Genomic DNA, 25,977 nt, shown 5'->3' with positions numbered 1-25,977 from the left:
GTTCAGGGACTTGCGGCGCTTGGTTGCGTCCCTAACGTAAGGTTCAAGCTCACGGTAATGCAAGTCGCTCACGTTTTATTCGACAAAAGCTGCCTTTTGACTTTGAACTTTCTATTGTAGACTTTGATGTAAGATTCAACGTCGATATTTTGCAGGGACTTTTGATTGAGTCTTTTTCCTGAGAAATTGTGCAAGCTTACTTAAGTTTTTGGGTCAACTTTAGAAACATTTTTTGAAGATGTTGGCCAATTTGGCTCTCTTTTTTTTGCAACTTTTCAGATGTTGTTTCCCTGAAAAATGTTGGTCAAATTCCAAATTGTCCACTTTATGTTGTTTTATAGGGCTTGACCGATTGGCTTTTCTTTTTTTTTTTTTCTTTTTTTTTTAATAGGTCGTTGCTGATACCGATATTTAGCAGGGTAAAATTCAGATTATTATTAATCAGCCGTTTTGGCACCAGGTTGTTTTGGACGGCTACATAATTAATTATTTTAATTTCATTTCTTGGAACATAGACCTCATAGTTAAGACATAGTATTTCCTTAAAAAATGTTGGTCAAGGGCGTTTTTAATTTTCACACTTACGTACTCTTTGATGTAAGACTTGACATATTTGTATCATTTTACAACTTTTGAGAAATATTTTTTTCCTGAAAAATTTGTCAACAATTAGTGAAAATGTTTTATGTCCGAGGGCCTTCGATTCTTGAGTCGTCGTCATGCTGAATGCTTCATAATGAGGCTTGATACAAACTACACCTACGACATTCCAGGAATCATGATATGGAAATTGGAGTCAGTTTGGCTGACAACTTTCTGCAACTCTACAGGCATTTTTACCAAAAACAGTTGGTCATATTATGAATTGTTCAACCTCAGGAGCGTTTGACTTTCAAGTTTACTTTGTACTCGTCCGTATAAGACTTGAAACATAAATGATCTCATTTTTTAAATCTTTTTCATGAGGACAATTTTCCACAAAAAACAAAAAAAATCTGAATTAATTGGCGTTTTTTTACATTTATGGTTTGCTTCTCCTGTTGTTCTTAAAAAAAAAAAAAAAAAAAAGCCATAGTACAAACAGACCACTGTATTCATAAATAGTTTTCGTTTAATTTTCTCCAAAATCGATACCTGAATTGCAAGTTGTGTAGTGTGTTGCAATTTTAATCTTTTGATGTATTTGAGCCTCGCTCTCATTTCTTTTGTTGTCCCTCAGTATTCACTTTGTGTTGTTTTCCGACTTCTAATTCAAGCATTATTCAGCGTGTGTGATTCACTGGCGGCCGTGGAGGTCATGTGACCGGTCATGTGACACCGGGGGAATGCACAATGAGAAACGGGGGAAGGCGGTGGGGGTCTTCCAAAGTGAGAGACCATTTCTGCGAGGGGCCTATGAAAGATGAATGACGCCCGGGATGTATTTTTATCAGCAAGCCCAAGGACACGTTTGAAGTGGAGCAGCATAATATAAAATAAAAAAGCAAAAAAAAAAAAAAAAAAAGCACTCTCTTACTGCACTCATTCTGATTCGCCCACCCCCCTACATGGCAGGCGTTATATTCCAGACCTCCCCCCGAAATATGTGAAATCCGCGATGCATAATTTAAATGCAGTAGACCCCGCAAATTCCCGATTGACCACATTCGCTGATATTGCTTTATTTCAATATTTTTTCACATTTGTTTATTTTATTTAATTAATGAATTAATGTTTATTTCCCCATTTAGCTTTTGGGTGGAAAAATGCATATTTAATGGTGATAGGCATTAAAAAAAAATTGTTTTTTTTTTTCTTTTACTTTTTTCTTGCATAAAAATTCCTATCCAAAAATGCAAAACCCCCCTTTTTTTTGCATGTTTACCCAAAAATCAACTCAGCAAAAGATCTTAATATTTTCAACTATAACATTGTCATCAGTCACGAGCCGCTCCTCCGCGATTGTCACACTTTTAAGCATTGAACACAAATATGTTTTTGAACGGCAAATGTAATAACTCCTCATGCACTTCAAACGAACTGTCAACGGTTCTTGTGGGGCGAAAAAGTGATTGCTGTTGTCGTAGCCACTTAGGTTGAAATCTTAATCTGCTCCCTTTTTGAACTTAAACACACCATTTGATTTTGTTGATCTCACGCAGGTCTTGACAGGAGCCTTGATCAACCATTGGGGAACAAAACTTTTGTTGAGTTGTGTTTTTTTTAACAAATTTTGAGGTGGGGAAACCAAAACTGGTTAAGTTTTTGGGCTACAGAATTCCCGTTTTCTTAAAAAAATAATGACAATGGTAAAGAAAAGCCAGCAACATGCTCGCTTTCCGTTTGCAGATAGCACTGACCTATTGGGAGCCGCACACACCTCTCACCGCGCTGTCTCAATTATCACTGCACAGACAATTTTTCACAAAGCTGTCGATGAGTCCAATCAAGGATAAGAAAAAAATGCCGTCGTCTCGCATCGTCCTGTTTGCTTCGACGTCCGTTTTGTGCTCGTTTGAATGTTCCGAGCCGTCGTGTGGGTGTGCGCCGCCAGACAGAGGGAGGGATGTACTTGAGACCCGCTAGCTCGTCTTTTTTTGCTTTAAGGACGATGTGTAGAGGAGACGGGGGGGGGGGAGAAGAAGAAGAAGAAGAAGGTCCTTGACAGCTTGACAGCTGTGCTGAGGCCGGCACAAACCCATCGAGACAAAAGTGAGAAGAGGCGCAAACGAGGACAGGCAGTAAATCGTTCAAATCAACACGTGCAGATGCAAACGAATGGCATCCAAAACAACTGTCGATAATTTAATTTATTTAACTCGTTCACTACCTGCCGAGTAAAAAAAAAAAAAAAAAGAAAATGTATCTCTGACGTCTTTAGCCATCAATGGCAGTAAATGAGTTAATTTTTATTACTATTTTCAGTCATAAGAGCATCTCAAATTATTTTTGACAATAAAATTCAGTACAATACAACTTTATTCAAGTCTACTTTTTGTAAGCCCACACACAAAACTTGTTCTGATTTTTTTGTTTTTGCTTTCACTTTTTGAAAACACAAACAATGACATTGTTCAGAATACGTCATCATGGAAATATTTTTTTTGTTTTTGTTTGCTTTTATTTAACCGTCTTATAAACCTGCTGACTTATTTCGTGCCGTTAAGTTGATTTATTTTGACTTTTAGAGTCGCATTATTTCCAGTTTGCCAATCGACGTCAGAGCTCCCGTTGTACTTGCTAAAATCATCCTGCGGCGTTTACGTGGCGACGCACCAGCGCTGTTGACTTTACGAGAATGATTAAAAAAAAAAAACACTTTGACTTGACAACCCTCGTGAATGAGAGCCTTAGATGGACTTGAGAAGGAAGCGGAGGCCGAATGCCAGCTATTGTTGGAATGCCGTAGCAACTTGCGCCAGATTGGAAGGGGGGAGGTGTGTGTGTGCGCGCGTGTGCGTGTGTGTGTGTGAAGGGGGTCGAATGGGTTCGTTCGTCATACTGTTGAGTCCAGTCTTGGCAACCGCTTGGTTGTGTTTTTAAGCCCTGGTAGCAGCGTGTCATCTTTATTAAAAATGTGTACTAGTTTGCCAAGAATATATATGACGCTTGAGTGAAATCTGCAGCGGCTCGGTTAACACGCTCCGAGCAACCTTTGTGAATATGTCCCGGCCTTGATTAAAAATAAAAAATAAAAAAAAATTCCTTTAGCTTAGCGTGTTGCCGTGCAAGTGTTTGGCTAATTAACTGGGAACTCCGGAGAAGCTGTCAAGACTCTTGGGCAAGGGGGGTTGGGTGTCAATCGGGGTCTCTCTCTGGTCGTAAAGCAGGAATGTGAAATGTCTTCATGTTCTTGCGGAACTTGATGAGAACCCAAAGACGATTCGGTTTGACGTCCCAGCTGGGTCACGAGTGAGTCAAAATGTAAAAGAAACTCCTTAGTTTGGACCTGAATGACCACCAATCGGCTCTATGACATGGCCATGCTCTACGTATGCTAATGTTAGCTTGTGCTCACCTTAGTTTGCGCTAAATTGGCATCAGCCCACGACTACCTACTCTTCGATGAGGTGACTTGATCTTGGCCTTTGCGTTTTTCCTTCTGGTTTGGCATCTTAACAATGGCACCCTTGGCACACGTCTAGTTGAAATCAGTTAAGACTGTCGAGTCGCATGGGCTAAGGGAGAGTCTCCCACCCTGTGGGAGGCCATCCAAGGGAGTATAAAGTATATGAACCATTTTGGACTGGTTAGACCTTCTTCGGCAATCTCGCAGAAGAAGGTTCCTCGGATGTGCATCGATCTTTCTGGCATACATTCAAGAACTGAGAATATGCAGTCTTCTGGTAATTACGAGTAGGAGAGCGCTTTAAAGGTACTAGAATGGAACCTTTCACTGCTCTTTTGTTGTGAGAACTAACACAAATGTGCTACTGTAAATTTACAGTGCACACATTTACTTCTGGACGGACCTTAGTTTGCCCTCAATCACCAACAATCACCTCGGCGCCACTAATCTCATTTTATGCCTTGCAACAGCAAAAAGAAACACACATGCTAATGTTTGAAAAATTCGAGGAGAGACCACCTCACCGCCAATCATCTCTTTTTCACGACTTCCTTCTTCTGTGCCTTCGCTCTGGATGGTCGGACCTTAATCACCACCAGTTGCCTCTTTTTCCACGGCTAACTACTCTGTTATTGTTGGAAATGAAAAGAAAACGACTCTCTAAATTTTGAGAGCGCCAGTTCTAACGATCCGCAGAGTGACACAATGTTCTTATCTGTCTTCTCAGGACCCCGCTGGCATCTTTGAGCTTGTGGAGCTGGTAGGAAATGGCACTTACGGGCAAGTGTACAAGGTAAGACGATGTCCCTCGTGTGTGTGTGTGTGTGTGTGTGTGTGTGTGTCAGGATGAGTTGGCTGAAAGGGGAAGTGTGTGCGCAACACAGGAAGTGGCTGCGCTCAGCTGTTAGCGTGTCGCAACGTCGCGGCGGTTCAAATCTGCTGCATGGTTGAAAGTCGTAGTTCATTTACTGGCTGACATTGAGCGCCGATGCATTAGCCAGAGCGCCTATGGCAACAGCCTGTTAGCCTCGTGTCCTCGCCGCCTCGCCATTGGCTGTCTCGTGCTGTACCGTAACCACGCCCAGAGTCAATATTGGACCAAACTGTAAATTGGAATTTTTTTCATCCACAATCCAGTAGATTCAATTTTTGTCCCCCCAAAAGAAGACCCAAAAAAGTATTTTTAATATCTATTTTATATTATAGAAAACAAATTTCGTCATTTTAGTCATTTAAACCTTTTGAACTCAATTGTGAAAACAAGTGGCCGCAACACATGTAGACAGACAATTTGGGCTTCTCCATTGTATGCGTCTCTACAATATATGATACTCCCCCTGGTGGCCAAGACGTGCAATCATGATGCACAAACTTGAATTCTGTACAGTGTACATACTCTTAAATAATGCTATTGCTGTTAGTTCATATATTATTCAAAATACACATAAAAATTGATTTATGGCTTTTTCCATTCATTTCTATGGAGAACAATTATTTGAGTTAGTAAAAAAAAATCGTATTTTATTTTTGTTCAAATTATAATTCTGTTCTTTCCCCTCCAAATGTAATTTTTTTTTTTTTTTAGTCATTCTTGTAGAACCCTTATATCACCTTTCCACTACTTTCCGTGCTTGATTGTTTAAATGACTTGCACAAACAGGCTGAGCTGTTCATCATGCAGATACTGTATAAATAAATAAATAGAAGCAGTGCTACACTGGAGCCTCAAAAAAAAAAAAAAAAAAAAAGCCTTCTATTTTAAAAACGCTTACAGGGATCCGTCTCGGCTTCCATAAGCCCAAAGAGGATCATCATCCTGTGAGCAGCTCAATCGGAGAGTGTGAGAAGATAAATTGACCTTCAGTCTGGCGGGTATTAGGCGAGTGAAACGCCGCCGCCGCCGCCGCTGCTGCTTCTGCTGAACCATTTTTAGACGCTTTGTGTGTGAGAAAAGAAATATACTGGACTTAATCATCTCCACGGAGATGAATGAAATGTCGAAGTTGATGGAGGAGTCTTTCATTGACCGGAAACGCTCGAAAATATGTGCCTACTAAATGATGTTTTGCAGCTGATCATTGAAGGATCAAATTCTAATGTGATTAATCGATTCATCATTTGTTACGAATCGTGGCGCTCGTTGATTATCTGTGGATTGAAACCATTTGGGCAGAATGAAAACATGCATAAACATAAACGTTTCTTTCTTGGAAAAAAACTGCTTCTTTTTTTGTCCTAGTCAGTGTCATGACTTTGTTTTTGAAAAATATTTATTCCAGATAAGATTTTTTTTATCAGCACATTTTGTCATGGAAAAAGAAGTTTAAAATAAAAGGTCTTCTTGTACCATTTAAACTTTTTGTTCCCTTGGAACAAGTGCAACTAATTATCGTAAAATTGACTTTATACCTAAAAAAAAAAAAATCGTAATATTCCGAAAGAACAAAAAAAGAAACAAAAATGATTTTATTCATCCTTACTCTTCAGAATTTTTTTTATAATTCTTTTTAAAGATGAACTTAGTCTCAGAACAGTACACATTAATTTTTAAAAAATTATTCTCAATACCTTAATAATTCACCTTTTCTCATGATATTTTTTTCCTAAAAAGAAATTCAACTATATTTACATAACTTCAATTTGATACTTTTGTACAATTACAGCTTTATTCACCCCCAAAAAATAAGTAATTAGTTAGCATAACTTTGTCTTTATTCCCAAAAAAAAATATTTATTTTCTCGGAATATTACCATTTATTTTAGTTTCATAACCTTACACTGTTATTTTTGAAAGTTCTTTTAATTTTTTTTTCCTTCTGCAACATAGATAAGTGTCTCAGATTTTCTTGTAACGTCAGTGTTAAAAAAAAAAAAATGCATTTTTCATTTGTTTACAATCGCAAATATTTAGACGCTCAGCTGGAGCCATTAAGAGTTGTGCATCTCTGTTCTCATTTTAGGAAGCGACTTTTCCTATCTTTAGAGTGCTACGCTTTTAAATGTCCCCATTTATTTTTTGGGGGTAAATATTGGATTTTTAGTTTTGTGAAGCACATTGAGTTACCTGGTGCATGAAATGTCCTTTAAAAATAAAGCTGCTTTGCCTTGCCAATGGAAGACATTTTTTTTTTAAATCCACACCGATTGTCCAATTTCAGATTCAGCTTTTTATTCCACCCCTCGTAGCCATTTTTAGTATTATAAGGGCAGTTTCAGCTTTTACGCGACATTTAATGGAGGCCCGTTAATGCGGCGTATAGCTGCCGTTATTCGCGTGAGTGTCGTTCAAAGATCCACATCTGCTCCTTTGCGTTTGTCGCACCCCCCCCGCAAACGTCTGATGTGAGATCATTTGAGCTTTCCTTCCTCATCCCATTCATCCCCGCTATCAATAAGTAATCACAATTTCTTTTTTTTTTTCTTTCATCACTTTTGGGGGGGGCCGCAACCTCCCTTGTGAGCAGTTCTTGAGGGAGCAGCCTGCAGGGCCTCGCGGTGTGAATGCATACACTGTATAGATATGGATGCTCTAAAAGGCCCATAAATAGAGAACACGGGTAATGCTGAATAATTAAACGCTTTCTCCATCTTCGGCTCTCCCGCTCGTACTTTCTCATCTAATTTCTGCCGCAACACCTCGTAGTCGATACGTTCTCACAAGAAAGGGAAGCGAGCAAATGTTTTGTCTTGAAACGAGCATTGATGTATTGTGAAAGTGGAGAAGCTGCCGTTTTCAATACAAATGTTATTTGGAGTATTAAAGAAAAATGTGTAAGCTTGTAAGGTTATTTTCAAGATTTTTTTTAAAGGTACAAATTGAGAAAATAGAGCACTACAAAAATCTTTTGGTTCAGATTTTTAAAAAAAATATTTTTCACGAGTAATCATTCTGTTGTTGTAAAGGTTATTTTGTTGATCTTTTCAGAAAACTATTATTTTAATAGTGAAAATACATTTTAATTGAAAATGGTAAACTCATATGAGCGCCTTTCAAGACCCTCAAGGAGACTGATCGTGAAATCAGACAAAAGAATAAAGTAGTAAAAAAATTGGGTATGCAGTTTTATTGTGAAACGGGATATTTTAGGCGAGAAAATGGTAATTTTATTTTTGCCCCCCCAAAAAAGTCATTTATATTTAGTTTTTAGTAATCATTTATTTTTTAATTTTATTTTATTTTTTATAAAATTGTCTTTTTTCTGATTGGTGTATTTTTTCCACAGTTTTTGCGAAAATTTACATATTCTGTTACAAAAAACTATTTATTCGACAAAGGTTTTTATTAATTTTTCTGGGGGTAAGGGGGAAAATTGTGAACTAATATTTTTAGAAAATAGTCTTTTAAAGTAAAGTAAATATATTTTTAAAGAAGATTGTTACATTTAGAATTTTAATAAAATGTGTACTTTTCCCCGTTTTTGAGAATCTTTTTTATGGAAAGTAATCAGAATTTTTTTTTTTTTTTTTTTGAGAAAATAGTCTGAAGATTAAAGTCTATATTTTTTTTCAATATTGAGAGAGAATAAAGTTGAAACATATTGATTTAAAAAAAAAAAAATATATATATATATATATGAGAAAAAAATAATTCCTTTTTTTCCCAAATTTAAAAGTCTCAATATATCAACAACAAAAAAATGGATTATGATGCCATGCAGATTGTAGGAAATCATCACACAATTTTGTCTCCTTATACATTTTGTAAAAAGACCAAAATGCCTTGCTGCGGCGACTGCCCGAAATGCAGTGCGACTCCCCTGGCAAGACGACTCATTGATCGGCTAATTGATTAATTGCCCTGCCTGGTCATTCCTGCGGGGAAAGTCATCTTTCTCACTTGAAGGCCTCAAGGACGAGTGGCGAGCGCGTCCAATCACGATCGACTGGCGTAAAGGATACCGTCTCGCCGGCCGGCTACGTTCCGCTCGCCTTGAACCGTGCGTGGAAACATTTCAGTGTTTAAATATTCCGTGTTCGCAAACAAATACTGGAACAGGAATGAAGAAGAAAGAGGAATGAAGGCAAAGCTACAGCAGCAAAAGTAACAGGCATCAAAAATGGAACACTCGCGTAAAAGGAACAGCGGGGAATAAGTTACATCAGAAAAATGAACCGTGGCGAAGTCATAACGGTAGCAAAAAAGTAACATCTCGTGATGGGAAAATGAAACTTCAAATTTGCTTCATGAACCAGTTGTTGTATTTTTGAGTCCTGTAGATGGCACTGTTGGTTTAAATAAAGGGTTTAAAAAATGGAAAGTCGAACAGAGACTGCCATCTACTGGAGTCCAAAAATACTACAAGTGGTTCATGAAGCAGATTTCAAGCTTCGTTTACCCATCACTACTTTGAACCCGTCTTTAATGTGACGCGGTTTATTTTGGAATGTTAACTTTCTACGAGCCTCAAGCCGCTAAAAGATTTACCGATTCTCTCATTACAGCTGACAGATGAAATTACTCAACGCGTCACAGTGGGCCGATGAACCTGTCCGAGTCCACAGACAAATAACAAATAGCCATCATGAAACAGTAGCGAAGAAGTTACAATAACAGAGTAAGAACAATCGCAACGGTAACGAAGAAGTAACAGTCATGAGGAAGTAACGGTAATCGCAATCTAACGGCAGCGGAGAAGTAACAATCGCGAAAAAGGAACAGCAGCAACAAAGTTTGACATTGTGACTGATGCATTCAATGCGCGTGTTTATTTACTTCCACTTTCGGTTATTGGATAATCACATCTGAGTTCTACTTTTTGTACTTCCTCGACACGCATTCGACAATACACGCCTAGGAAAAACGGATCCGTAAATAACACTTCGCAATTAGATGCTGTCACGGAGACGTATTGTCGACAACAATCGTAGCCGTCCACTTTTTGAAGTCGAGTGGCACCGTGTCGTTTGCCCCGCCCCCGCCGTCGTGTTTGTGCTGTTTTTCCGCACGTCGGCACACGCATGAACACGCGCTTCAATCTCGGGAGTCCTTAGGAATGAGCCCTGAACCGTGACCGAGGTGGATGCTGCTTGTTACCGTGGGAACAGCAGATGTGCCCGTTCTGCTGCGACACGCACGCACACACACAACACGCCCGCACCTGGCAGCGCATTCATTAGCCTACATCCTCTCCGGCGCTGTCTTACCCAAGGCCACGCGGCCCACTTACCCACAATGCACTGCGCTGCCGTCACCCAGCCAATTAGCCGTGTCTGATGTCAATAACGTCTCATTGCCTCTTGTTATTCTTGATACACACACACACGTCCGCAGACACACACACATTTTGAAATTGGTGCTACTCACTGTTCAAGTGATGGCCCCTTTTTTATATATTTATTTATGTAGGATTTATTTATTATTCGAGGCTGACTTAATTTTGAAAAGCAACCGTCTTCTCGCCATTACATCCGTCCGCATCAGGCGTGGGCAAACTACGGCCCGGGGGCCACATGCGGCCCGTTAAACGTTTCAATCCGGCCCGCTGAACTTGAAAAAAATGTAATGAATAATGTTAATGTTTTATTTTCTAAATAATGTTTTGTGTCAAACACAGATATTTTGTTCTAATGCTTTTTTTCATTTTCATTTAAAATTGAATGTACTTTGTTTTTTCTCCGATGAGGTGAGGTTACCAAAACGCTCCATCCATCTGCTCCTGGTCCGAAGAATCCATTGTGGCCCGCCAATCAAAAAGTTTGCCCACCCCTGCACTAGTTCAAACACGATTTGCGTTAGTCTTGCTGATGTGGAATATAAATTAAACAGCAACCCCCCCCCTCCCCATCTCAGGGGGCGGCCATTTTGTCACTTGTTGTCGAGTGAAAATGACATCACAGTTCCTCAGGGCTCACCTGTTTGAGGGCTGATTTTAGCAATAATTTTGGCCGAGCATGGACCAGCCGTTCAGGAGCTCTCCCGAACTTCCCGATGGCCCTCCCTCGTTCCATCTTCACTACTCCTACTTCTTCCCTGTAATGGCCACGTAACAGTCCATACAACACTTCCAGCTTTCTTCCCCCGCTTCACCAATCGCGTCGCCAGCCGACCTCTCGGCTTGACCTCTAGCGCCAAGGCAGCGTGACGCCTGGGCGCCGAATTCGCTTGGCTCGCTCGCCGCCTCCCTCCTCGTCTTCCGTTTGCTCTCCTCTCGTTTTTCTTTAGTCCCGTCTGCCGCCGACGTGGGCGTCGGAGAAAGCGTTTGTCATTTTCTCCGAGTGCGGCATAAGTGGATAAGTGGATGGGTCACTTACTAAGTGAGTGAATTAGCGAGAGAGTGCACTTGTGACCTAGTCTGTGTAAACGAGTTAGCGAGTCACTGATGTAAAACCTCGGTGGAACTTCCCTGGGAAAACATGGTGATAATATCTTGAAGCTCACACACAAGGTGAAGCAGACAAAAAAAAATGGAAGAACGCTACTACTGCTGCTAGTGTTACATCTGTGCGAGTGTTACCTCTTTGCTAGTTACGTAGTCGCTAAAAATACGCCTTAGCTAATGTTACGCCGGCTTGCTAATTATCTTGTCGTAGTGCGAGTGGGCAGGAGAGGGGGGGGGCGAAACAAGCGGGTTGGTGACAGATGACATTTTCAGGAGGCTTAAGAAGATAACACACTCAACGTATGCCGATTGTCTCGTCGCACATCGAGCCACACCTGTAGCCGTCAATAAAAAATAAATTAATTAAAAAAAAAAAAACCTCCGGAACGCTTTTATGCGCCGTGGCTCTCGTCTTCCTTCCAAGAGTCTTCTGTTCTTCCATATTGTCGAAGCTCTCCTTTTTGAACGTGTCTCTTTACCTCTCCTTCCTGTGAGCCGCCTCGGGCTGCCTCCTGTGTTTCCTTGGCAGTATTAGATTGGAATGGAGGTCTTTGTCACTTTTATTTACTGCTTCACTGATTCCACAGCAGCGTGCGTGCATGTGTGTGTGTGTGTGTGCGTGTGTGCGTGTGACTGCGTGTTTACGGCCTGTGTGTGTTGTTGGGGAGATTGCAAGTGTCTTTAACTGCGGCGAGGTGTGCTTGCCACTTTGATTGCTCCCTTATTTCTTTGTGTTCCGCAAGGCAGAACTGTGTTTTTGGGCCATTCGTTTGCCGAAAGTGGCTGTAATTCCCAGCACCTGCTGCAGAGCATGATGGGAGTGAAGGTCAACGGAGTTCAGTATTGACGCTCCGGGGGGTGAAGGCTGAAACATTGCTGTCACATCTCGGTTACGCTCAGATGAGTTTTCTTGTCTAAAAATCTGATGGAAGTCCGAAAACCGATTCTGCTTTTCCACCGACGAGAGTCCACACCGCTAGGTGGTGTTTCTGTCATCTGGTGGGCCCAGGTTTCAAGACTTTTGAGAATACACGGCTTCAAAAAATGACAGAAATAAATCACATATTTTGGTGCAGCACTTAAATAAAACGTAAATTGTCTTAAACGTCAGTTTGTCATTTTCCTCTTCTTTTTGATACCTTTATGGCTACTCAAGTTGGCGCAGTGGTGGGCGGTCGAGGCCTTCAAGACCTTCTCTGCTGGCCGAACATAATGAAGAAATCATGATCCTATTCTTCACATTGATGTCTTATTATATCCTAGTGTTGAATTTTTAGGTGAGAGTTTTTATCCAATCAGAATTCAGCTAACTTGTGTTGCCGGGCAGATTTCATAACACCAGTAGCACGCACTATTCGTCCGAGGACTTCAACCACAATCGTGCGGGCGTCCGTTTGTGTGAGTAAGGTGACCTTTACAGTTGATAGTTGCAATAGCCAATCAGATCACGAGTTGGTTACAGTGAGCCTTCTCGCTGTTCTTACGTTGAAGGTGATGAACGCGTTTTGTGATTGGATACTCACTCGTGAGGGGGCTGTGCTATTAGAATTAGATTAGAAATCCCTTTATTGTCATTGTACTAACTGGTGACCGTTCGAAAATCTAAAATATATTCTTGCAACTAGCCAATGCCGCTCTTTCCAACGACATTTATTTGAACCCAAAGAATAACGTCATAGATTTTTAAAAAATGTTAAGTTTTTTTTTTTTGCATCCAAATGCTAATAATTTCCTAATCCGCAAAGATTCCCATGACTACAGGCTCTGCGTTTAAATGGCGTTGATCAATATTGCTCTCATGTTTTTATTTGTATGTGTGGATTACCGGGATAGCACGCATTAGGATTAGGATTAGGGCGTAACCCACTTCCTCTTCTTGACAAAGAGTTACTCGCTGACAGTTTAGCGATCGCAAGTGTGTTCATTCATGTTTTTCCTTTTCTGGGTCATCATGTTTTAGAATTAAGCACCCCTGAACGTTGAAGCTTAGCGTATCTCTTGGGAATCTAATGTGTTTTGCTTTGTTTTTGTGTTGTTGGGGACTTCCTTGCCCACATTTGGCTGTTAGAAATGTTCATTGTGACAGATGTGTCATATTTCCATAATTTTGCCTGAATAAAAATACACATTTTAGTCCGTGAATCATGCAGAAGTGACCATTCCTCCATCCTTTATATTACTGTTATTTAAAATGATTCCACGATAAGTAGTACTTTGGCAAATGGTGAACAATTCAACCAAAAATTTGCAGTCAAACTATTATAATGTCACTGCCGGGTGGTTTACTGTCAAATTAAACATCAAACCAAGAGGCTGACATTTTTATTTAAAGAAACCAAACAATGTAGGCAAGCCACCACCTTAATGTACACATCAACTAAAACGCCATTGAAATGTTAATGCTAACAGTTAGCATCGATGGTCGGGGTGTTTGGAAGCAACACACACAAACGGTGGAGCAACACATGTAGACCGATAATATAAGAATTCTCACAGGCGTATATGCTTCATCCTGTGCAAAAAAAAAAAGTACGAACATTACGGCATCAACAACAGGTTTTAAGAGGTGGCTTTGTGTGCCTTAACATCGTTTTTAAATAATGTCTTTAGTATTTTTTTCCTGCACGTTAAGTAACTTTGACCTGTGAAAGCTTGCACCATATGGATTTTACCATGCATTGTAATTTATACGCTATGACATTTCTTGAAAAAAATTCCACTTGTTGCTCATCCTTCTCCTTGATAAACGGATATACTGGAGCGGCAAAAAAAATAATTTTGTCTAAAAAAAAAAAAAATGTAACAAATTATTACATGACAAATGAATGAATCCCAGGATGGGAATAAACAAGTCAAACTTTCTCGTTCTACAAAAGTCAACTCCCGTGCTTCCTCTTCTGTCGCCTTCCTTCCTGTCCTCCTGCCTCACCTCACCTCCTATCCTGTGTGAGGACACACACTGATCTTTCATGCAAAGTACTCACCCGCTTTCCTCTCTTTGTGCGCGTGCGCTTAAGTTTCATGCACCGCCAACACTGTTGCTAAGCTACCACAGGAAGTGTCCTGCATAGTAAATGTGTCCTGGTGTGTGTGTGTGTGTTTCACGGACTTGGCAAGGGCACGGACGGTCGTGCACATCAACAATCAAAACACACACACACACACACACACACACACGCACTCCAGCAGCAGGTTATATTAAGGCAGTGGCAGGCCTCCCAGTCCCACTGAAGTCAAGCCGCAAATGATGAAGGAGTCGTTCGTTCTGCAGCTAACGGTGCGTGTGTGCGTGTGTGCGTGTGTGGGGGTGTGGGTGTGTGTGTGCGTGTGTGCGTGCGTGTGCGCGCGTGTGCTATCCTTCACCTTCAGCTCCCTTTGGTAGCAGGGCACATCGTAAAAGTGAATCATCACACACACACACCGAAGTCTATTTTACGCATCCCATGGTGCCTTTACACACACACCCACACACACACACCGGCACACCTAATCATTGTGATGGTTTCATGTACTTCTTTACAGTGGGCAGTTGGTGGAGAAATTATTGATCCAATTGATAGAAGCGGAAGTACATGCAACATATTGTGCGGTATATGTACCAAAATATCTTGAAATAGTGTAAAAATTCAGCCCTTTATCGTTTTACCGTTACGTCTAGTTTACCATGTTGGGAATTTTGCAGATGGTGCCTCTCTGGGCGTTCTGTCACTCAGAGGTTTTTTTTTTTTTTTAAATATTATTATATGCCCATGGCGCATCGGTGACAGAAAGTCGACTGGAATTTAGACCAGCTAAAAGCAGGTCTAAGTTGTGGCACAGGTGGTGTTTGTTGTATGTGTTGTCGTTCTATAAAAGACACAGGAGGCTTCGATGTGACACTGACTTGTTTGCTTTACTCCAGCACTTTCTACAATACCTTCTACTCTCGCCAGTACTCCCTTTATTTCTAATTTCCTGCACTGGCGCCCCTTAGTGGGCACTTATGCCATTACACTGAGCATTAGTACAGTGTTATGTGATTTTGGTGGTTTTGATTGAAGTGCTTCGTGGATGTGTGTGGTGCCAAGAGGCTTTGATGTTAGTTTTGAGGAGTGGAGTTTTAGAAATCAGAAAGCCCTTTATTGTCATTGTACTCAGTCTCCAACGAGATTAGAGAAAATAAAAAAACTTTGAAATCAATGTATAGTCAAGTATTATTTTTTTTTCCATCATCAGCCAGCCTGAATTGGATGCCAAACGAGCCAGATCTGTTCTCTCCCACCACGGCGCAAACGCCCATTTCTACCCACGCCCAGTTGCCCAAATACCAAAAGAAAGAAAACCGCTTTGCATGAGACTTGCGCTAAAATTGTAACGTAACTCCACACGACCAGAGGCCGTTTCTCTTGACATCCGAAAAGACGTGAAGACCCGCTATTGCGTGTGGGCGGAGCATGGCGGAAGAATAGCTCTATTTATTCTTCGACTCCCGCGGTATCGACTTCTTGGCTATCAGTTTGCTGTCAGCTTCACAAGCGCGGCCAACCGAGCGGAACGCACATTTCCAATTGGCTGCGTTATCGCGCTCGTACACCTGGCCCGCTAGCCCGACCACTGCTTTCGGGCGGCTCGTGATCAACAAGAACATGAATGGATTCGAGAATGGGAGTCGCTGTTGCGACTGCCGCGAAGTTGCTGATGATGACGCCGCTGGAGGGCGGAAGCGGCTGCGTGCCTTTTTCGTTTTGCTCGTCCGCACCTGAGCAGTCACAATAGGAGATGGACGCCTGGCCTCGGCTGGCCTCACCTCGCGTCACATCTGCTGGTCGCGCTCTGAGCCCAAGGTTGTTTTGCATGGAATTAGCGCCCGCGTACGACGAGACGTCGCCTGTGAGCTGGGACACAACAAGAGAGGCTGGAAATACGAGCGAAGCATTTTCGGGGGATGGAAAGCTAGCGATCATGAAAGGCATAAAGAGGGGTTAAGAGGGTTGGATAATGAGAGGGAATCAGTGGGATAAGAGCGAGCGAGGGGGGGGGGGGGACTGCAGATTTAGGTCAGAGAGTCACAAACGGGCGCAGGACGGGGAGGAGCATCAAAGCCACTTGCACTGAATGGGACCAAAAGTGGCCAAGATTAAAACTGCGTTGTATCCGGTGGTTTTCCGGGGTTACGTCCCAATTTCGGCATAGATTCTGCGTTTCATTTTGAAATGGACAAACATTCTGATGAATTTAACCTGACAAAAACACAACTTTGGTCCTCGAGGGTTTCTATCCTTCTTGTTTTCGATGCTTCCCTCCTCCAACATGCCTATCAGGTGTCTCCAGAGCATTCTGATGAGCTGATCATTTGAATCAGGTGTGTTGGAAGGGACGAGACATCTAAAACTGGCTGGATAGGCGGCTCTTGAGGACGCATGTTGCCCACCCCTGTTTTAGAGTTAATATTTCTCTTCTATACATTTTTCTTTTCAGACCAATTTAATGAAATTGGAGAATTGGGATGTTCTCATACTCATTTACTGCCATTGACGGCTAAAGACGTCCAAAATCCATTTTATTTACTCGACTGGTCGTGAAGGAGTTACGATTCTTTTGTGAAAATACAATCCCGAAAATGGCTGCTTCAAACCAATCATGTCCGACCTCCTGTTCAATTTCATGCAAACCATGTAGGAATCTTAAAAAAAGAAGTCCTTTGCCGGCATGTACAGTTGGTGCGTTTGTATGAAAGGGGACAATTTGGTGGCCATCCAAATTAAGATCATTCGGCCTTGGCGGAGGCCTGCGCCCCGCCGAGTATCATTCTTGTTCCATCTGGCACCAAGAGATGTGAATTTCAAGCCAGGCAACGCTGGCAGCAGATCATTCGCGTGCCAGCTTTTGATTTTGCAGGTCTGAAGGTCACGCAGAGGACACGTCCATGTCAAGAGATTTGGACGGATACAGATTCTTTTTTTTTGGGAGTTTTACTCACTGGAACTCATAAATTGTCGTTGCCAAATTGTCTTCGTTTACTCAACGTTTTCTTTGAAGATTGACTTTTTTTTTCCGTGTTTGCCAAAATTGTCAAAAACTATTGAATGGTAGCACAAATTTATATTAGGTTCATCAAAGACATAATTATGTCTTCAAGACTGGATGTTGTCTTCAGTGTCCCCCAAAAAACTTGGTCCTGACTATGAATTTTTTTATTTTTTTTTTTTTTTTTAGTGATTCCTACGTTTGGAAGAATTTAATTCAGATAACCCATTCATTGGCCGATTATTTGAAAAATAAAAAATAAATAGAGGTAATGAATGAAAGGACTATTTTTTGGGGACTTTTAACGTTTGCAACAATAAAGAATTACAGGCAGAACATTTAACTGTTGCAATACTTTGTCCTATCGTGTTAGTTCATCTTTTCAACAGAGTAAAAGATGGCAAAAATGTCCCAATTTTATTTATTTATTTTTTTTTTTTAGGGAGGTGTTTTGTTGTCTTAATCTTACATTATGTCAGAATGAGTTAAAAGAAAATAATCTGTAAATTTGGGGAAAAATGTCAGATTTATTTATTTTTTCTTATTTTAAAAAACCTCATAGAGGCCAATTAAATCGGGCCCCAACAAAGAAATGTCCGTTATGTTCTTCAAAACGTTAATTGTCCTCAATGTTTTAAAAAAGTCATGACCTCTATTTTCCTTACCCCCCAAAAAACCCTCGTCTAAATTCTTTTCAGACAAAACTTTATTTCATGTTCACCGAAAAATATAATTTAGGTTCACTAAAGACTGTAAATTGTCTTCATTGACTTCATTCATGACGAACGCCGTCATAAAGAAACGCCGTCGATCTTGGTTGGGTACGAGGCGAGCGAGATGCGGCTGCTAAGAGGCGGCGATTCCTTTTGTCGGCCATCAACAAAGCCGGCCCTTGTGCCCGTGGAATTGGGGCAGTCGGATCCTAATGAGCAATTCCTGCTCACATTTTCCTCTTTGCAGATTCTTTCAGCGTGAGAACGAGACCCATCCAAAATCCTGCGCTGTTCTTTCTGACAATGCGTCGTCATACTCAAATCTTGACTGCCAGTTTAGACCCGTCACAGATTACACAGACACCAACGGAATCCGGATTTGGTTTTCCGTTTTCGGTGGAACGCAGAACAGATACGTGGACAATATTGTTGGATTGACAAGTAGTCACTGTGCTGTTTGGTGACATGGCGTGGAAACGCACTGAACATGCTTCAGATGAAGCGAAGGAGCGAGTTGTCTCAGGAGATTAGAAAGAAAATGATGCTATTGTTGCTGACCGATATTTAACACATTGAAAAATTATAGATAATAATGCGTCAAGCAGTGACCGGCCGTGCACTTCACACGGAGGCCTTCAGTGAAGTCCTACTTCGTCCGACTTGTCTAAATCCCTCTCATATTATTTTTTATTATTATTTATGACAACACGGCTGGAGAAATAATGAACAGAAAGACACTTAGGCACCAATGGGTGTTCAGCTTCTCTTGAAAGGTCCGTCTTGAAAATGGCCTTGCAAGCGCATCTGCAATTAAATCCACACTTTTTCCCTCCTTCGGCCATTGTGGTTTAAAAAAAGCAAGAATAGATTTGACATTTTTGAACGGTCGCCAGTTATGACTTCCAGGTGGGTTGATTCCGCATAGTGCGCAGCCCCCTCACGAGTGAGTATCCAATCACAAAACGCGTTCATTACCTTCAGCATAAGGCCAGCGAGTAGGCGCACTTTAACCAACTCGTGATCTGATTGGCTATCGCAACTGTCTTTCAACTGTGAGCGCCCCCTTGAGGCACAGAACAGATGCCAGCACGATTATATCTGAAGGCCTCGAACGAATGAAGCGTGCTACTGGCATTATGAAATCTGCCCGGCAACACGAGCTAGCTGAATTCTGATTGGATAAAAACTCTAACCTAAAAATTCAACACTAGAATATAATATGACATCAATGTGAAGAATATGATCATGATTTCGTGATTGTGAGACCAGCTGAGAAGGCCTTGAAGGCCTTAACCGACCACCACTGGCACCAAGTGGCTAGCAAAGTTGAAGCCAGAAAAGTGCCAAGTCGACCCCTTTTCCATTTTGCTTTCCAAGTTTTGGAAAAACTAGAACAACGCCACCTTTTCGAGACAACGTCATAATCAAATGTCCTCGTTTATTTATGAATGAGTGGCTATGCATCAGAACCTTGCAACATGCCGCTCTTTTAACTGGAGCAGCCCCCTCTGCTTTGGCTCGTTATCACCGTGACCCTTTGGTGGAATCCCCCAGGAGGCGCTTTGGAGTCAGACCCCCACAATGCCATCTGCTTTACAGCAAATCCTCCAGGACCCGTCCACTAGATCATGCATGAATTGGGCCCCTGCAATATAGTTTTTGTTGTTGTTGTTGTTGTTTTTTATTACATTCAACAGTTTGTTTATGAATTTGATTTCTAAAGTGTGCCAAGTAATAATGGCAATGCGCTTGTCAGCTGTTTGTTGAATCCCTGGATACAATAAGCACGCACGCACGCACGCGGCTGCTGTTTGCCACAACTCACGCCCAAACACTCACACACATTTGTGCTTGTTGTTGAAATACATAAGTGTGTTTAAAACTAATGGTTCTCAAACTTTTACTGCAACTTTGGCTGCCAGGATGGCCGAGTGGTCTAAGGCGCCGCGTTCAGTACCCAGTCTCCCCAGGGGGCCTGGGTTCGAATCTCGAATTTCCCCATTGTGGGACTAATAAAGGGAATATTATTATTATTATTATTATTAAGTAGCACTTCAAAAAAAAAATAGAAAAAATTAATAAATAAAATACAAACTTAATGCCCAACATTAAAACGCAGTCACGTAGTAAATTAAAAAATTTTCTAAGCCACAGTAACTTTATGCCCAGTCTGAACATTTTAATCGCCTTTTAATTGTAGCTTTTTAGTACGGCAAAAATGTTTTTTAATGTCTTTCTGTGTTGCAGATTTGGCCAATATTTTGATTTTTTTTTTTTTAGTTTTTTTGTTGCTGTTTTTTTTTCCATCAAATTAAACCCAAGACAAAGATAATGAAATGCAAACATTACCCCCCCCTAAAAAACCCCCACAAATAGCCTTCTGATTTTTTTTGTTGATTTTAAAAGACCTAATATTTGTCGATTGAACGAGCTGGCGACGACAGTGAACCAAATACAAAATGACAAAGTACTGGAAAACAATCAAATGTTCTGCCGGCAGCATGAAAGAACCACTAATATTTAATCCATAATATATTTTTGTCTTTAATTGGCCGGTTTTCGTAATTTTATTTTGCCAAATATCAGAATCAGTATTGGCTTAAAAAGAAAAAAAAAATCCATATCAGCCAAGCCTTAGTTCATTAAAGTGCACTGTCCACTATTATATGTAAACGGTATTACATGCCAAAACAAAACCGACATATTAATGCTAATCAATTCAATCCAGACGAGTTGAAGTGAGGCAATTTGTGGCCTTTCGCGTCCTTAGCCTCGTTAGCTTCATCAACGATGAACCCCTTCATCTTGCAGCACCCCCCCGAGGCTTTTGGGTAGCCTCGATAAGGCGCCGTGATACCGCTGGCGCAGTTCTTCCAGTCATTTTCTGACGGACTGACTGAGCAAATCAAATGGGAATTGTCATAACTTGGATGTCCCGTTGACCTCGGAGCACTGAGCACACTGTCGAGTCAGCATCCGTGCGTGCTGGGGAAATTATTTGGGTTTTTACAGGTTTGGCACACTCACGAAAATTTGATGAGCATTTCATGGGTTTTCTGTGAAAATGCGGATGGAAAAAAAATGTCATCGTTATAATTTGATGAACTTGGCGATGAACAGGAAGTCTCTCGTTTTGGTTTAAAGAATCCATTGTTTTACAAACATCCCCAATCATAAATAATGATGAAGATTGGAACTGTTGTCATCTACGATCATGCTTGTGTACCGAGGCCCGACTGATTTAATCGACTGATTATGGCCGATCTCCCAAAATCATCAGCCATTTATTTCCTGATTATTTTTTCCTTTCTGTACTCTCATCATTTACACCAGTTGGCCACAACTAACGTTAGTCTATGGATTTTGTTTTAATATATATATATATATATATATATATATATATATATATAAATATATTAGGGCTGTTAAAATTAAAGCATTAACTCAGGTGATTAATCCAAAATTTTTTAACTCAGTTAAATATTTTAACTCGATTAAGTCAGTTTGATTTACTTAAAAAATAATTTGCATACTTTGCAATTATTGCGCCATTTTAGCTGTACATCTTTAGCAAGTCTCAGAACAAGACACTGTGTTCAAGTTACCACTGTGCCTTGCAAACTAACACTGCTGGAGTGTGGCGCTTGTGGGCAGTTTTGAGAAATGTTTCGAAGAAAAATGCTTGCAAAGATGTTGCCGTTTAGATCGTATTCAAGAATCCAAGAAAGCTATTAGAACAGTCTTTGAATTAAATACCCTTCATATTCTGTGATTTTGCATCAATTCCAAGATATCATTCAAGTAAATGTCTGTTATGCGCTTCGCAAAAAATAGTAGTTGAAAAATGTGATTAATCGCGATTAATCATGGAATTTTTTGGTGATTAATTAGTTAAAAAAAATGAATCACTTGACAGCACTAATATATATATATATATATATATATATATATATATATATATATATATATATATATATATATATATATATATATATTATTATTTATTTTATTTTTTTCATGAATCGCCTGATTAATCGGTAATCTGTATTTTATCCTGCGAAAAATCGCAATCATTGTCAAAACAATCCATAACAGTTGAGCCCTGATTTGTACTTTTCTTCGAACGTCTTCGTTTGTTTATATTTTTTTGGCTTCATGTCTTTCCGCAGGGCCGCCATGTTAAGACAGGGCAGCTGGCAGCCATCAAGGTCATGGATGTCACCGGGGTAAGCGACACACTCCCACTCGCACACGCTCTCTCGCGTCAACCGCCAAGTCCCACGATTCTACCACCGTGTCATCTAATTAAGAGCGATGAGTCAGTGGCAACGAGGAAAATGAGGACAGGCCTATCGCCATGGTAATATTAGCTGCTGCTATCAGGGCAGCAGTGTGGTCTCAAGCGTGTCTGCAAAGCAAGAGAACGGCATCTCGGTTATATTTAGAGACTACACCCACTAATCAGCGCAACAATGAAGCAGCGAAGGCGGGAATGAATGAGGGGCTCTTTTTTTTTTCCCACACAGGGAGCCTGTGAAATTTGCCGGATCAGAACTGTAACTTAATTCTTTTGACGCCATTGACGGCTAAAGACGTCAAATTTTTGATTTATTTATTTATTTTTATTTTTAACTTTGCTGGTAGTGAATTAGTTAATTCATTTATTGCCATTGACGGCTAAAAATGTAAATGTAAAATGTATTGCCCATCCATGTCTGACATTACTAAGAAAGAGCATATACGGGTTAAAAAGCACCGGACCTAAAATTGAACTCTGGGGCACACCGCAAATGTTTGAGTATTGGAGAGGGTTGTCCAGTGATTACTTTCAACAAAACAGGGTGGGAGGAGTGAGTGAAGTCACACATTTTGTCATTCCAGAGGAGGAAAAAAAGGGAAAATACTTAAGCAAAGGTGTAAAATGGTATTAATACTTCCATTTCTTGCCGCTTTCATCCCACAAAATTGTCACTTCCCAGCAATAACTGTAGACCTGGTATTCATCCACTTGTGCCTTTTACACCAAACCCAGTGACGTCTGAGCTTCATTCGCACAGAAATCCTGCAAAATTGCTGCTCCACTCAGTGATATTGTCACCCGAAAATGTCAAAATTATACTTTGGAGTACTGCAAATGCATAAGTAAAAAGTCGTGGTATTCCAGGGTTGTTCGCTGGCCAACTGTTGTTTGCTACTGTAAAAAGCTAATTTGTTGCTTTTGCTTTTGTTTACGTGTGTGCGTGTGCGTGTTCACGTCTCAGGATGAGGAAGAAGAGATCAAAGCGGAAATCAACATGCTGAAGAAGTACAGCCACCATCGCAACATCGCCACCTACTACGGAGCGTTCATCAAGAAGAACCCCCCGGGGATCGACGACCAACTATGGGTGCAGTGTTGTTACTCAACTGCAGATGGCAGGAGGGATGGGGGCGGGGGGTGGTCTCAGTGCAAGACCAAAAGGTGTACAGTGGAGAGGAAGGAAGGAAGGAAGCAAGGAAAGTAGGGAAACAAGGATATTAGGAAAGGAAGGATGGAGGCAAAGACGGACAGAATAAATGAAGAAAGGGAGGAAACAAGGATAGTATGAAAGGAAGGCTGGACAAATAACAAGTACAGTATGAAAGGGAAGCAGGCGTGGAAGGGAGAAAGGACAGAAGAAAGGAAATGAAGGGAAGGATTTAAGGAAGGAAACAAGGAAATTATGAAATGAAGGAAGGATGAATAATTTGTCATCCGTCCATTTTGGAATTATTAGGAAAAAATATATATTTTATTTGCGGGAGGTGTTTATCCCCCCTGTCCCCCCCCGCTGACGAATGGATGAACAGCATTGCTATTGAAGGAAAAATGTTCTAAGATGCTATACTGAACGTGTTCCCACGCCACTTGAGGCTCAGGATCAGTGTGTGTGTGTAAACAAGGCAAGTCATGAGCCGTTAATGCCAACAAAAATGTGACGGCAAACTCGTCAAATTAGTTGGAAAAACAACGGCGGCCTGTTGTCCTCAATCACTTCATGACCTACTGAGAAAATCTGAGTGCGCTTCAATTGAGGTTGCGGGTAAAATTGAGAAGGCATCCGTCTTTTTATGTGGCATGCTAATGTTAGCCGCTAGCTGGATGACGGAATTTTTTTACTTGGCATAATGTTAACTGCTAGCTGGAGAACCTTTTTATTTTTTAATCCGTCACGCTAACATTGCCGTCTGGCTGGATTAACTAAATTTTTGTCTAGCATGCTAAAGTTAACTGCTAACTGGATAACCTTTTTATTTTTTAATCTGCCACGCTAACATTAGCATCTGGCTGGATGACAGAATTTTTGTCTAGCATGCTAAAGTTAACGGTTAGCTGGATATCCAAATTTTTGTCTAGCTTGCTCAGTTAACTGCTAGCTCGATAACCTTTTTATTTTTTAATCTGTCACGCTAACATTAGCTTCTGGCTGGATGACAGAATTTTTGTCTAGCATGCTAAAGTTAACTGCTAGCTGGAAAACCAAATTTTTGGCTAGCATGCTAACATTAACTGCTAGCTGACAAACTGAATTTAGGTGTTGTTGGTAACGTACGGGAGATAATTAAAAAAAATAATAATTAAATATTTTATGATAGATTCAGCTGGATGTGTTTCAAATGTGACCATGGCTAGTTTGTGTTTCCTGCTATTGTTATTTCATTCTGTCATGAATAAAGTGACGGCAGTAATGCACGTTGTTATTCTACGCAGCTGGTCATGGAGTTCTGCGGCGCCGGCTCGGTGACGGATCTGATCAAGAACACCAAGGGCAACTCTCTGAAAGAAGAGTGGACGGCCTACATCTGCCGAGAGATCCTCAGGGTGAGCCTCATTCATATTTCATTCCCGGCCTCTCGTAATTGACGGCGAGCGGCGCGTATCCCGCGACGCCCTGTTGCTCATCTCACCCGTTTGTGCTGAGGCCAGCGCTATCGCCGCCGCATCTCGTCTGCTATCTGGGCTCCGACACCGACCTTTTTCTTTCTTTTCTTCCTCGCATGTTTCCACTTGTCATATTTCGCTTTCGCTTCTTCCGCCCCCCCCCCATTGATGCCTCCCAATTTAAAATGTATTTTCTTCCTTCTGCATTGTATTTTTTTTCCCTGTGACCCATGCCATGTGTGCTTAAAGGAAATTTGTGGTAAATTATAGTTTGGGATTACTACTTTCCTTTTTTTTGATGCGACAACATTTTCCAAATCGCTCATGAAGTGATTAAAAAAAAACAAAAAACAAGCTTTTATCGAAGTGCCGGTCGACGACACAAGGACATGAGGTCCTCTTGAAAATGAGCCTTTCGTTCCATCCTGGTAATCATCTCCACTTGGCTCGTGGCTCTGGCGTCCTTCACTGAGTGGGGGTGTGTGTGTGTGTGTGTGTGTGTGTGTGTGTGTTTTCAGGGCCTGACTCATCTCCATCAGCACAAGGTCATCCACCGAGACATAAAGGGACAGAACGTCCTGCTGACGGAGAACGCCGAGGTCAAACTAGGTGGGTGCTGTCACGTAAAAGCCACTCTGCGAAACGGCTTTGCCGATTGGATGGGCCTGAGGTGTGTCCGTGTGGTTCGGGGTGGGGGTGTGCGTGGGGGTGTGTGTGTGTGTGTGTGCGTCTATACCTGCCAACGTCTGGCATATGGCCATTTACGATGCACGTTTGCAACAACAGTCGGCACACTCTTTCATTTTTACTTCCCCACTGTAAAAAGCACACAAAAAGTTAAACAGGCATCAAGGGTTGAGTAGTTAATCGATTTAATTGATTCTTTCGAGGTCATGAGTCAGATTTTTTTTTTTTTTGGTCTGTTTGTTGTAATAAAATTTTTATTTTTTCTTTTATTTTTTTGCACTTCGGTGGTTCAAAGCATGTGTA

At 41.1% G+C, this 25,977-nt stretch overlaps 1 protein-coding gene across 18 annotated transcripts in view; it reads left to right on the top strand.

Moving 5' to 3' along the window:
* Positions 1-25,977, top strand: part of tnika (TRAF2 and NCK interacting kinase a) — a 59,884-nt gene that overhangs the window by 8,779 nt on the left and 25,128 nt on the right. For all 18 annotated transcript variants that reach the window (XM_088310830.1, XM_088310821.1, XM_088310813.1 and 15 more), the window contains exons 2-6: positions 4,776-4,841; positions 22,256-22,312; positions 23,348-23,473; positions 24,817-24,927; positions 25,506-25,596. In XM_088310830.1, coding sequence (XP_088166956.1) covers positions 4,776-4,841; positions 22,256-22,312; positions 23,348-23,473; positions 24,817-24,927; positions 25,506-25,596 — 451 coding nt within the window. The remainder of the gene's footprint in view (positions 1-4,775; positions 4,842-22,255; positions 22,313-23,347; positions 23,474-24,816; positions 24,928-25,505; positions 25,597-25,977) is intronic.

The sequence above is a fragment of the Idiotropiscis lumnitzeri genome, chromosome 1, assembly GCF_059441095.1.
Source record: "Idiotropiscis lumnitzeri isolate Australia: NSW breed Sydney's pygmy pipehorse chromosome 1, RoL_Ilum_1.0, whole genome shotgun sequence".
Lineage (NCBI taxonomy): Eukaryota > Metazoa > Chordata > Actinopteri > Syngnathiformes > Syngnathidae > Idiotropiscis > Idiotropiscis lumnitzeri.
Note: the sequence above shows the minus strand (reverse complement) of the source record. Positions and strands in the feature narration are given on the sequence as shown.